The 14,427-nt window shown below is 43.8% G+C and overlaps 2 protein-coding genes across 3 annotated transcripts in view; one reads left to right on the forward strand and one right to left on the reverse strand.

Annotated features, from left to right (window-relative positions):
• SHLD2 (shieldin complex subunit 2) overlaps positions 1-14,427 on the reverse strand; it is a 124,505-nt gene that overhangs the window by 29,012 nt on the left and 81,066 nt on the right. The window lies entirely within an intron of this gene.
• Positions 7,945-14,427, forward strand: part of GLUD1 (glutamate dehydrogenase 1) — a 37,478-nt gene continuing 30,995 nt past the window's right edge. Inside the window, exon 1 of the mRNA XM_042456105.1 lies at positions 7,945-8,466. Within this exon, the coding sequence (XP_042312039.1) occupies positions 8,010-8,466 (457 nt within the window). The 5' untranslated portion in view covers positions 7,945-8,009. The remainder of the gene's footprint in view (positions 8,467-14,427) is intronic.

A 14,427-nucleotide genomic window follows, 5' to 3' on the forward strand; every position in this document is an offset into this window, starting at 1 on the left:
GAGGAAAACACGGATTTAAATTTTATCCCGCTTCTGGATTCGATTTCTAGTGGGGACGATTCCGGGTTGCTCTAGAACCGTTCTAGGTTTAAATCGGATCCTAATGGGCACGCTGCCTAATGAAATCGATTCAGAACGCGGGGTTTCCCCTAGTGGGAACAAGCTCTGAGTCTCCAAAAGCTGTTTCACAGCTTTTGACTAGGAAAAAATATTTCCTGCCGACTTCCATGGTTTTTTTCATGCAGTAAATACAGTGCACCCTTTTTTTACGCAGGGGATCCATTCTGGACTCCCCCATGTAAAAAAACCGCATATGCTCAAGTCCCATTGGAAGGTGGTGGTGGTGGGGGGCGGTGTGCGTGCACCTCGGGCGTGCACTCCATTTATCTAAATGGGATGTGCCACCCCTTGCGCCCTGCGCGGCTCCCTCGTGGCGGGCACACTGTAATCTCTTCAAATTTTTTGTGGCTTTTTTGGGTTATGGGCCATGATCTGGAAGACTTTATTCCTGACGTTTCGCCAGCAGCTGTGGCTGGCATCTTCAGAAAATGCTGGCATGGATGTGAATGGGGTATATATCCTGTGTAACCTTTGGTTGAGAGGAAGTGATTTATATGTTAATCTGTGTATTGTTCTATTGTTGAATGCCAAGGCCTCAGAGTGTCTATTTAATTAGTGTCCCATTGTCTGCTGGGAAAACCCTTGACCCTGGGTGGTTTTCATTTGCATGGGTTGGGTCTTGAATTGGGTGTTTTTCAGGACTAGCAGCCAAACTTTGTTTACTTTAAGGGTTTCTTCTTTCTTATTGAAGTTGTCAAGGTGTTTGTGGATTTCAATGGCTTCCCATTGTGCATTCTGAACTATTATAGTTATTGGCATGGTCCAGAATTTCAGTGGAAAAACCCACGAAAAACTATGGATGCTGGTTCAACTTCACAATCTCTTCAAAGTTTAATCCTTTCCAACTCCTTTCCACTAAAACTAGCAGACAATGGTAAAGTATTGCCACTTGTTGCCAACTTAGGCTAAGAGTGCCCAGTGACAGCTATCTATCTATCTATCTATCTATCTATCTATCTATCTATCTATAAGGAAATTGTAGTTTTCTGAGAAACCTGCCATACGTAGTAGGCACTAGCACATTTTACTTGTTACAGCCTTATATAAGCTTGGTAATGAAGCCAGTTTACTGTTCTTTACTTATTCTACATACAAACTGATAAAGAGCATATGCCTATCAGCAAATTTACAGGTTGGTGATAAAAATGTGGTAACTCCTACTCTTACAAAGAGAGTTTGAATAGCTACATTAGTATTATCTCTTGGGTTTTAAACAAGCAAGTCTCATACTTGGTCATGGGCATGAATAAACACAGTTGGACTGGATTTTCAGAACTTGCAAACCTTCAAAATGCCAATTCACATTTTGGCCTTTAAATTATATTTGCACTGAAGTCCACTATGGTACTTTGTCACACTGCAGAAAAAACAACATAGGAAAACACTGTAGCCAATGTGCCCTCTTTTGAAGGTCAGAGTAGCCTTCAATAAGTTGCACATTTTAAATCTATACACAGCTTCATTCATTTCTCTGAGAATGTTGCAAGGAGAGATGTTAAGCTCACTCAGTATGAAAACCAAGCCGCACACATTCCACTAAGAAAACCTATACATGCCAATCATAGGAACTTCAATATCATAATGCTGTGAAGCATGGCAAACTGAACTAATCATATATTTAAAAGGGGTGAACAAAACTTCATAAGACTATATCTGTCAGTCACTTCACTAAAACATCCCCCTTTGGGCTGGTCCTATCATAAGGTACAACTCAAAGGGGAGCGTACCTTAGGTCTTCATATACAACCAACTAGTTGTGGCCTTACAGGTTCAGCCACCCCTTATATCTGCAGGGTTTCCCAAACTTTAGAAGGTTTTCTGATGTTGAATGTGCTGAAAAGAAACAACTCTGGTTTCTCCTCAGACCGTCTGGATCGTTCACCTTTTACTTAAAGAAGAGCAGCATACACCTGAAGCAATGGCACACATGCCCTCTCCAGAACGTGAAGCCATTTCCAAAGGGACATGGAGACACAGGAGGAAGGGAGAAGACTTGGAACAGGCGCACACCTGTTCCTTCTCTTCCCCCACTTTCCTGTGCCTTGATATGCGTCCATTTCCAGCAGAGAAGGTGAGATCCTCCTCAGAGTCGGGTTACTCCTCCCATTAGCTAACTCTAAGGAAGATCTCACCTTCTCCGCTGGGAAACAAGAGTATCTACGGTGCTTATTCCCTTATACCAGAAACAATATAAAGGTAAACATTTAATTTGTAGTTCATGTTATACGACCCATTATTAAGCATCCAAAAGTACCACAAACAAAGAAAAGAAGATAGAAAATGCAGGAGGGAAAAAGCCATACGTCATCAGCATACTTCGTGATAAGAACACTAAGCAGACTAGATAGTATTACAGATGGAATTACAGATGAAACAAAATGAATTCTAGGAGCTTATGAAGCTTAGCAGTCATCCATACAACAGCCAGCTGTACCAACAAACTAGTAAACAACTTTAAAAAAATATCTTGGTTGATAGATATTATTCTGCTTTGGCTCTGGGGCCCAACCTGAAGAAAAGCTGCTGCAAATAATATCCCAAAATCTTGATTAAATATTTATCTGGAATTTCTAAAGCAAGAGATGGATTTGTACACACTGGGGGGAGGCGTCTGTGGTACCTTGAAGGACCCCAACACCTGGCATCATTTAAATATACAGTATATTTTTGTGCTCAAAATGAAGTAATAGCCTCCCCAGAAGATGCAGTTCTTCCTATAACTTTTGTTTCTTCCCTACACCTGGAAAGATCCCATATGATCCAGAACTGTAACAAGAACTGACCAGCATGTCACTTTGATTAATGCCAAAATGGTGCGATAAGTTCCATAGGGGTACAGAGGACTGGAATATTGGGGTGGCTGCCCCCTTGGACAGTCCACAGCTGTCCATCCCTGTTCTAGAAAGTCTAAACTTGTTCAAGCTTATGCTGAAGCCATGAGTCAGTAAAACATATGGTGTGTGTGCCTGTTTTCAATGGGGCATGAGCATACGTGGAATTCCTCTTACGCGGTTTCCTGCCTTCTAGGAGTTCATGGGAGGAGCAACCCAATTCTCAGGAGGATCTCATCTTCTCCGCTGGGAAACATATGGTGTGTGTGCCTGTTTTTAATGGGGCATGAGCATACGTGGAAATCCCCTTACGTGGTGGGATCCAGAATGGCTCCCCGGCGCAAGGGAAGGGCCCACTGTACACTCATAAAGGTTCATATACAGATTTAAAAAGTCACATTTTAAAACTGACTGTTTAGGCCTGTCAGAAGAGATGTGTTTTTAATGTTATTTTAAATGCAGTCAGCATTTTCAGCGGCTGTATCTCCTCCGGTAAATCATTCAACAGTATGGGTCCAGCAGACGAAAAGGTCCTCTTGGAAACTATTGCCAGTCCAGTCCTGGATGGTTGGAGCAAGCATTTCCCAGAGGACCTGAGCATACATGGCGGATTGTATGGGAGAAGACGATCCTGTAGTTTGCAGTTTGTTGTGACACCAGAGTTCTCTGTCAGAGAAGGCTAACTAGCTCACAAAACTACAAATCCCAGAATTCCATAGAACTGAGCCATGGCAGTTAAAGTGATGTCGAACTGGACTATTTCTGCAGCGTGGATGTAGCCTAGGATGCAGGATGAGAGGTAACGATAGTGCTTGAAGCTATCAAACGAGTTTGGAGCACAGACAGATAAGACACCCTTACATTCAGTATTTCTGAAATACATTACTGTACATAGGCAAGGACTGCGCTCTGACAAGCGTAACACAAATAAACAACAGAATCAGATGATTCCTGGTTCCCAATAAGGTTTGGTGCCAATCTAACTGGAAACTATGTCTTCAGCCTGAGGAGCCTGGTTCTCTAATCCCAAGAGCACAGTGTTCCTGCCAGTTGCTAACAGTGAGGAAGTTACTGTACTGTACATATTTTATTTTTAACTTCGTTTCTGTACATTTCAGAAGCACTGTAGCCAAACCAAGCATTTCCTTCATATACCCATACACTATTATCTAGCAATGAGAAGATTTCAGGTTCACTTGTGCCAAACTGCACAGCGTGCTCCAACACTCCCTTCCTTCTGAGCAAACTAGCATGTAGGCCTTTATTTAAAGCCAATGTACCTTGAGATTCAAAATGTAGATCTAGATGCAATGCAAACATAAAGAGTAATTTTAACGCAATACTGTACTTCACACGACAGCGTCAACTACATCCTCCATTTCTCATGCACAAATGCCATGACCTTTTTCATCTTTGCTATGACCACAATTTAGCACCATAGTGGCATCCACACAAGTGCAGATATAAGTATCCAAAACATGCCCTTGTAACCATGATTTCTGATGGGTTTACAAACCATTTTCATGACAAAGCAAGACTGAACGTGACTAAAACAAATCACAGGAAGTTAAATGTGAAGCTAAAATATCTGATTTCTGCACAATATTTACATCTTATATACGAAGCAGTGACACACACACAAGTACCTACTGAGGTCTTTCCTCATATAATGGCAAACTAATCAAACATAAGTTACTATTTACAATAAAGAATACATGTTGGCAATTTTTATTTTGCATAGTTGGCTTTCTGTACAACTAATTATTGGTTTTATATTTCTCTTGTTTGCTTCTCATTTATTTCTGTGGTATAATAGTTTTTAAAAACCCAATAAGACAAAGCCCACTATAACCACTAAGGAGTTTATCACACAAAGGCGATCGGGAATTTATCCTGTGAATATCCCAGAAAAATCGCGTTAATTACGCGTAACTATTTCACACGACATCACACAAAACTGCCATTAAAGTGGCCACAAAGAAACATTAATGCATAACTTTTTACTTTCGGGATTTCAGCAACAATGTATTTCTGATATGACTTTATTAGTGCAACTGCATGTGATAATCATTCGCACAATTACTTACCATTTCTGCTTCATTTGTGGGATGCCTTTAAATGCGCTTTAATTTCCCTGTAATGCCAAAATCAGCCCCAGTGTGATAAACTCCTAATACAGGTTTCCTAAGAAATGAACATGAAACCATTTCTAACAAGAAACAACTAGTCTTACTTTTGGAGCAAAACATGATGACATAACAAACATGCTAGAGCTAACAAGAACTTCATAGTTAAATACTGAATCTGTATCTCAAGTATTTTCAAGTATAATACAGTCGCCTTTCCTAATGCGCGGATCTGAGATCTGCATCCTTGAATACACAGGGAGGGGCGACTTCTATTTGCAATGGTATGCATACATGAGAGCGCACTCCATTCAAGTCTATGGGGCTTGAATAAGCGCGAGCCTCCATTTTAGTGGGAGTCTGGGGTCCAAAACAGATCCTCAGCGAAGACGGAGGGCCAACTGTACATTTTACTATTTCCTCTGGGTAAAAGTATAATTCTGTTCTTTACACAAGATTTAGACATTTCCCCTTACAAAATCAAACACTAACTTGATATGTATTTTTCTGATCCAAGTATATATTCCTACTCTTGCAAACGTTAATGTTGCAGTGTCCAAACGCCTGATACCAAGCACTGTAAGGAACAGCATTTTTGCAAAGATCATTGTTCCATAAGTGACCATCAAGTCCACAGCTGGCAGCAAGCAGTTTTTGCTGGCCAATACACCCACAGATGACATAAATTAATATGCAAGGACAGTGTTACAAACGGTCAGGAACAAAACGCAGAGACCAATATTATGAGATAAACAGAATGAAGTCTGTGAATGTGAGGAATAAGATGTTTCATAAAGCACTGCACTGCTTACACATACACTACTAGGTCTTCAGAAGTACTGATGTTCATATGGACAAGGTTAGATGATCATATACACCACATAATCATATGCTAGATGTTTCTGGACTGTAAGTCCTTTTATCCTTCACCACTGACTATTCTGTTTGGGGCTTGCAAGAACTGAACTATGTGCCAATCGACATAATGATATTTATACTGTTAAAAGTCAAAACTGGGAAGCACAACAGTGGGAGGCTGGGGAGAGCTGTGTTAGCCTCCCAGACCTTGGGGGACCATACGCTATCACAAACCCCCTAAAATTGGTGCCTAATGCCCCCAATACCTTTTAGGGAGGTCTTTTTAAAAAAACTCGAAGGCATTGGCAGGGCCCTGCACTTTGCCCATACCTACTCTAAATCAATTATTCTCCACCTTTGGCCTTCCAGCTATTTTGGACTTCAGCTTCAAGCTCTGAACATTGACCATGCTACCAGGGCTTTGGGAAACTGAAATCTAAACATCTGGAGGGCAAAAGGCCAAGAGCCACAGGTTTCAATGAAAGATAAGTTCCAGTATAAGTAGATTTTTTTTAGCCATGACCAACATACACTTTTTTAAAGACTTGTGTGTGTTGTGTGCCTTCAAGTCTTTCCCAACTCACAGAAACTACTACACTTGTCCCTCCATATTGGCTAGAGTTAGGGGCACAAGACCCCCTTCAATATGGGAAAACCGCAAATAACAAAAACACTGTGTTTCTACCTGAGAAGACACCTCTCTAGGGATCTCTAGGTCCTTCGGTGCAACTCTGTGGTCAGCGTCCGACAGACATTGACCATAGAACTGCCCTGGAGGAGCTGCAAACGTCTAGTAGAGAATTCCCTCTAGGAACCTCTAGTACGTCTTTCGGTGCGACTTTTAGTTAAGGTTGACCATAGAGTTGCACTGGAGGACCTAGATATTCCTAGAGAGAACTTATTAATCAAAGCCGCAAATATCAAAGCCGCAAATATGGAGGGATGAGTGTATAAGGCAAACCTATTATGGTGTTTTCTTGACACTGTTTGTCCAAAGGAGGCTTGCCACTGCCTTCCCCTGAGGCTGAGAGAGTGTGACTTGCCCAAAGTCGCCCTCAGTGGGTTTTGTGGCTGAGCAGGGATTCGAACCCTGGTCTCCACTCCATGCTGGACCTCCTTTAATGAAGAGCTGAGCTGCCCTTATCCCCAGGTCACAGCTCAAGGTCCCTGACACAGGTGAAGCCTCCCTTGGAAGCTCCAGGGAAAGAGCGTCCACCTCAACATTAGGAGGAACTTCCTGACAGTGAGGGCTGTTCGACAGTGGAAGACACTTCCTCAATGGAGAGTAGTGGAGTCTCCTTCCTTGGAGATCTTTAAGCAGAGGCTGGATGGCCATCTGTCAATGGGGATGCTTTGATTGGGAGTTCCTGCAGGGCAGAAAAAGGGGGTTGGACTGGATGGCCCTTGCAGTCTCTCTTCCAACTCTATGATTCCCAGCAACTGACATTACACTCACCGCCATCTTGTAAAGAGGAACCATTCCCTTGTTCGCGCGCCGGTGGTGGGCGGGGCTACCCGCGGCCCAATCCGGGCGCGTCCTCGAGGAGCGCGCATGCGTCCTTCAGTAAAAGGAGTGCCCGAGAGGAAAGGAGGGGGAGAGTGGAGTGAGGAGATTCCAAAGTGTAAAAAAAGGAGAGGAGCTGCGCATGCGCAATCGAGGAGGAGGCGGTAGAGAGGGGTGTTTCTTCAGGGCGTCCCTTCGAAAAGGAGTGCCCGAGGGGAGGGGGAGAGTGGAGAGAGGCAAAAAAGGAGCTGCGCCTGCGCAAAGGAGCAATGAGGATGTGGACAAGAGGGGCGTTTCCAACCTTGGCCCCGCCCACCGCCGGCCTCCTGGGCCGAGGAGGGACCCTTTTAAAGGCAGTGGCGGCGGAGGGGGGGGGGGTTGCGGGGGTGTCCGTGGTGGAGTCCCATTGGGCGAGCGGGGTGTCCCATTCCCTCCCCCCTTTTTAATCGCAGTGGTATTTCCCACCCCTTTCCCCCTCCCTCCCTCCCGCGTCGACGCCCTTCAGCGCTTTACCCTCAGAGCGGTGCGCGTGCGGGGCAGCAGCAGTTGTTGCAGTGAACCGTCGCCGCAATGTACCGTTATTTAGGGGAGCTTCTCTCGCCCGCGCGCGCCGCCGCCGCCGCCGCCGCCTCCTCCGCTGCCGAACCTTGCGCACTGCTCTCGGGGAACGCCGCCGCCGCAGCCGGGGGAAGCGGCCATGTCCTGGGCGCTTCCAGCCCCCGCCGCCGCTACAGCCAGGCGTCGCAGTCTAAGGACGCCGAGGCCGACGACCCCAACTTCTTCAAGATGGTGGAGGGCTTCTTCGACCGCGGCGCCGGCATCGTGGAGGACAAGCTGGTGGAAGGTCTGCGGACCCGGGAGAGCCCCGAGGAGAAGCGCCACCGCGTCCGGGGCATCCTCCGCATCATCAAGCCCTGCAACCACGTCCTCAGCGTCTCCTTCCCCATCAAGAGGGACGACGGGGAGTGGGAGGTCGTCGAGGGCTACCGGGCTCAGCACAGCCAGCACCGCACACCCTGCAAGGGAGGTCAGAGACACAGCGGCTTCGGATGCGGCCACACTGGAAGGATAACCCGCTTTGGTAGCGCTATAACTCTGTCTGACTCAGTGCTATGGAATTCTGGGAGTTGGAGTTTGTTGTGCCACAACAAACTCCAACTCCCAGAATTCCATAGCACTGAGTCAGACAGACTCAAACCATGGTTTGCATATAGACCATATATACTTGCTTGACAGTGAGGGCTGTTCGACAGTGGAACACACTCCCTCAATGGAGGATAGTGGAGTCTCCTCCCTTGGAGGTCTTCAAACAGAGGCTGGATGGCCATCTGTCAATGGGGATGCTTTGATTGGGAGTTCCTGCATGGCAGAAAAGGGGGTTGGACTGGATCAGGGCCCTTGCGGTCTCTCTTCCAACTCTGATTCTAGGATTCACTTTGGAGCTATGCTGTTTGAATGCTGCATGCGCCCTAAGAGGCCAGAAGCCGCTCCAGAGCCACACTCGAGTCCTAAGGATTGGAGCCTTGACACGGCTTTTGGCTTCTTAAGATGCATGCATCATTTAAACAGCATTTCATAAATCCTTTGGCATTGTTTTCCTTTGCTTTGTCTTTTGCATCCTTTGTTACGTGGCCCTAGGTTTTACACAGACTTATCCATGAGTCGTGGCAAAATCCATAATTTTGATCCCAAAACATGCCCTCAACTTATACATGAGGTCGACTTATAGTTGAGTGTATATATATATATGTGTGTGTGTGTGTGTGTAATACAAACCATGACATACTATGATTTACATTATAAGTGGTGGGCAGGTTTAAGTATGTAGCCAATACAATTAAATAACCTTCACAATGCTGTTTTTATCATTGCCATTTTACCATATCATTGGCTGCATTTGCGCTGCTTTAATCGCCGTGGCTCATTGCCCTGGGATTCTGGGATTTGTAGTTTGGTGAGATGCTCAGCCTTCTCAGTGAGACAGCTCAACAAACTCCATTTGACTCTGTGAACGTGAGGATGTTGCCCAAGGTTGCATCTTCACTGTAGAAATTAACCAGTTTCACATCCCTTTAACTACCATAGCTCCATGCTGTGGAATTCTGGGATTTGTAGTTTGTCGTGGCACCAGAGTTCTCTGATACAGAAGACTAAATGTCTCAGAAAACTTCAGTTCTCCGAGTTCCATAGTATTGAACCAGGGCAGTTAACATGGAGCCCAGCTATTTGCTGTCCTTCTCACAAATGCACTTCAGGTGTGGTATGTTGGCACTGACCCTCCTTCAACGCCTAGTGGAAAGCCATCACAGGGCGCCTGAAAGAACTACCATGTTGGCTATTTGGGAAAAGATAAACCACGTCCAAAGCCTGCTGCATTGCAGTCCTGTAGCTACTTTCCCCCCTCCTAAGTCTCGCCGTTTGGGGCTGGGGAAATCAGGCATAGGGTTAGGCCCTTGCTCTTTAAGGTGCTCTTTGACTCTTCGTTAGATTGGCTTCACTGGCGTTTTCTCCACCAGTAACTTCAGCAGCTGTGTAGTATATACTGTCCACACACTGGGAGTCAATCAGCCTTTTATAGTGGTTTGAGTTGAAGTCAGGGCTTCATTGCTGCTCTTTGTGGGAGATGACTCACTGGGAAACCGTTACTGAAATGATGCAACACTGTTTATTACATCTGCTCAGCCTCTTCAGCTGTGACTGGGCAAAGGGGGTTCCCCAAATTTTTAGCCTCAGAAAAGGAGAATGAAGTAGTTTGGGGCTGAGGGAGCAACTGGCCCAAGATCACCCAGTGAGTTCATTGTCTCTTAGATTTGGGCCAGTGCTCTCTTGTCCATTAAGTGAAAGTTTTGTCACTTTCTCATGTAAGAGTTTCTCCTTCATATCTGGAAAGACTAAGGGTTTGCATCAGGTGCTGCGAAATGCATGCGTGAACTTTCACTTAACTGATGGAGGGAGCACCTGATAAATATGACAAGAAAAGCTTCCCTGTAAAGCTTCTGCTTCTTTCAGGCAGATGTTAAAGGCAATTGTAAAAAAACATATTGACAGATCTGTTTACTAGTTACGTAGTGAGTTACCATCCATCCCAGCCTGTGAAACAGATCTATCTCTGTCTTCCTGCTCATGCAGCACCACATTTGCACATACTCCAGGATAAAGCCCCAGGTGGTTCTGCTTATGTAGATTCACCTTCACTCTTTGCAAAGGTCCAAAACACACTGCAGAAATGACTCAATTTGAGATGGCTTCAACTGCCATGGCTCAATGCTAGGGAGTTCTGGGAACTAGTTTTGCGAGACACTTCACCTTTTCTGTCAGAGAGCTCTGGAGCCACAATAAACTACAGTTTCCAGCACTGAGGCAGGGAAGTTAAAGCAGTCTCAAACTGGGTTATTTTTTACTTTCGTCAACAGCAGATATACAGTATACTGTAACTTCTTACCTAGCACAGGATAGACACATTTCATTGTAAGTTGTTGGCTTTGATATTTAGAACTAGATATGTAAACACAATGATATACGTTTCAGCTGGTTACATACTGAACATTGTTTTCAGATTGGATTGAACTGAGACATAAGTCAGTCTGAACTGTTGGCAGAGAATTCACAGTAGACTAATACTGTACTAAAATCTGCTGAAAACAACCATTAGTGTCGGCCTCATGTAAAACTAGGGCCTGTTACAGACTGCCAAAATAAAGCTGCTTCGGGTCTCTTTGGAGGTATGTTGTTTAAATGATGCATGCATCCTAAGAATCCGGAAGCTGCACCAAAGCTGCACTCCAGTGCTTAGGAATGGAGCGTGGCTTTGGCGCGACCTCAGGACTCATAGGACCCATGCATCATTAAAACAGCATACCTCCAAAGAGACCCAAAGCAGCTTTATTTTGGCAGTCTGTAACAGGCCTAGGTTTTTTGCAGCAATCCAGTGGCTACATTGTTCATTGAAGGTTTCACTGTTAGCTATATCTACAGACAGGGTAAAGTTATTTTCTGTCACGTTTCTGCATTTATTGAGTCCATTTTCTCGCTTCTTCTTTATATAAACTCAGTGAAGTTCTTGTCTTGTGTTTCTACAATCAGTTTCAAGCCATCTAGTGAAAGGAGCTATAGAATTGTTTCTGGGAGAATGTGTATCTCTTTTGTAGGCAAAGCTCCAGCGTATAAGAGAGGACTAGCATTTTTTAGGAACAACTCCTTAAGTCTTGCTTACTCCTGCACCTTTCTCTTATGACGTCAGAAGTTAATACTCTTTCAGGGTTTGTGAAATGCAAGAAATTGTTTGTGAGATGTGCCCTGCCTTATCATAGAAGACAGTGCTTAATCCTTTTGGGAAGAGATGAAGAAATGCTCTTTATCCAAATAAAAAATGTGTTAAGTAATCTGGTGGGGATTATTTAGCATTATATGCCCTCCCTGCTGTTCAGTTCACACTGAAGCGCAGGTACTCAGCAGAGAGAGAGATAGTGCTGGCTCTTATAATCAAATTAAACACTGCCTCTGTAATTTTCTGTGTGACTCTATGAATTGCAATGTAATGCCCGTTCGTTCTGAAATAAGTCGCAACAGTTGTGTCACGTTTCCAGCCAGTTTTCTAGAGACTATTCTTCCACATACTACTTAGGAAGAAATTCATGCGAAGGGAATGGAGAAGTGTGATACTCCCAGGTGTGCTTTTTAAAAAGAAGTGTGCATTGTTGTGCCATCATACACTGCAATTCAATGAAATAAATTAGACACTCAATTCCTGCCTGGGGGTAAATTTTGCAAGAGTTGTAGGAAGTATAAAAATACCTCTTCCAAGATATTGCCTGTTCCTGCTGATAAGATTGCAGAGATATTGGTAAGGTGCACCTGAGAATCATACAGTGCAAACATTCTTCTTATTCTCTGAAAGAGGTTTGTTTCTCCACTTCTTTTCTTCTGAACTATGGGCCTGAACAGACAGTCCAAAATAAAGCTGTTTTGGGTCACTTTGTAAGTATGCTGTTTAAATTATGCATGTATCCTAAGAGGCCGGAAGCCGCGCCAAAGCTATGCTCCCATCCTAAGGACTGGAGTGCATCTTTGCTGCAGCTTCTGGCCTCTTAAGATGCGTGTGTCATTTAAACAGCATATCTCCAAAGTGACCCAAAGCAGCTTTATTTTGGCCTGTCTGTTTGAGGCGTATGTTCAACAATTCTGCAGCCCACACAGAGTTCTTGTATATTTGAGTTGCGTTGTAGAATCAGGATCATGGTTGTGCTTGGCGTGTCTTGGTGTATAAAAAGTTCTAACACATTTGAAGAAAATGGGTTAATTGTTGGGACTATGTTTCTCCAAGACACTGGTTTGTGTTATTGTTGGGTTTTTTTTTTGGGGGGGTGCTTTGTCTTGAGGGGTGATTGAGTGTGATATACTGAAGAGCACCCCAAAGTTATACTTTAAAGCTGGAGATACAAGCAGTGTTATCTGCAGAAATGTGTTCTTTATGTGGTGATGTTATCCAGAGAAACATTATTCAGGGAAATGTGGCGTATTCAAAGACACTGATTAATATGAATGAAAGATTATGCAGAATTTGTGTGTTGTTGCTAGATGCTCAGAATGTATCTCCCACTAAAGAGTGTAGTACATACATCTGTTGGCAAATTGAGGGAGTCAAATGGAACATTGTCTGTTCAACTCACCTTCGTGCCAGATTTTGCTCAAAGTCTTTAGAATTAAGTAGGTGCTGCATGGTTAGGGTACTGAACCAAATAGTTGGGCTGTATTGGACTGAGAACTAACTTATTCTTTGGTGACCTGATACTTTGTTGAAGGTAACCTTCTCAGAAGTGCACAAGACAGTGTTGCTTTGTGTTTGCAGTTTGGCAGTGTGGTTGGTGGTTGTGTGCCTCCAAGTCGTTTCCACTTATGTCGACCCTGTCATGGGGTTTTCTTGGCAAGATTTGTTCAGAGGAGGTTGACTTATTTTTGTGTTTTGCTGACACAGCGGTTTTGCAGTACTGGTTTTGATAGCTTATTCATTCCCAGCCTAGCAGGGGTTAATCTAGGTCCATTAAAAAAGGAACCTATGAGCAGTCTTATAGAAAGTGAAAATGGTATTGCTTAATGAACTCATCTACACTCCCATGGCTCCACCTGACAGAATCCTGAGATTTGTACAGTCGGCCCTTCTTATACTTGGATTTTTTATACACTGATTCAAGCATCCATGGTTTGAAAATGTTCAAAAAAGTATAAATTTCAAATATCAAACCTTGATTTTTCATTTTTTATAAGGGACACCAATTTGCTATGCCATTATATTGAATGCGACTTCAGCATCCACGGATTTTGTTATCCACGGGGGATCTTGGAACCAACCCCCAGCATGTAACAAGGGTCCACTGTAGTGTAGTTTTGTGGGGTTCTAGCCCTCTTTGGTAAACCAGTCTAAAAACCTTGCAAAAATACAAATCCCAGGATTCCATAGCATGGAGCTATAGCACTGAAAGTGGTGTCAAACTGCATAGAATCACCCTCAAGGATGCCTCCAGGACTCCCTGTATGATGACTGCAACCATTTAGTAATTTGCTTTATCCTCAGATTTATTTCCTTCCCCAGAGTATTTTCAGGGCTCAGTTTTCTTTTCAGTTTTGAGTTGTTGTTTGCTCAGCATTTTCTGTGTAGGAACAGTAGCAATGATAAACAGTTAAGTACTGAAAGAGTTTATCTAGTATAGATTTTCCTTTGAAACAGTTGTTGTGTTTTTTAATTACTCTTGCAACATGATTTTTCTCAAGGATATGAATTCACATCAGATTCATATTCTTGTTTGCATGAGAACACCTTGCTCAGTTAGCATTGTGATCAACTGGAAGCTTACAAGCAGGACTTTTGATCGCAACACTGGCTGTTAAACTGCTCTAGTTTATACTTGAGGAGAGTGGCCAACACACCATATTCATTTCCATCCCAACACCTCATTTGCTCTTACAGTTGAAACTGATGGCATATTTTAGG

The sequence above is a fragment of the Sceloporus undulatus genome, chromosome 3 (assembly GCF_019175285.1).
Source record: "Sceloporus undulatus isolate JIND9_A2432 ecotype Alabama chromosome 3, SceUnd_v1.1, whole genome shotgun sequence".
In the NCBI taxonomy this organism is placed as follows: Eukaryota; Metazoa; Chordata; class Lepidosauria; order Squamata; family Phrynosomatidae; genus Sceloporus; species Sceloporus undulatus.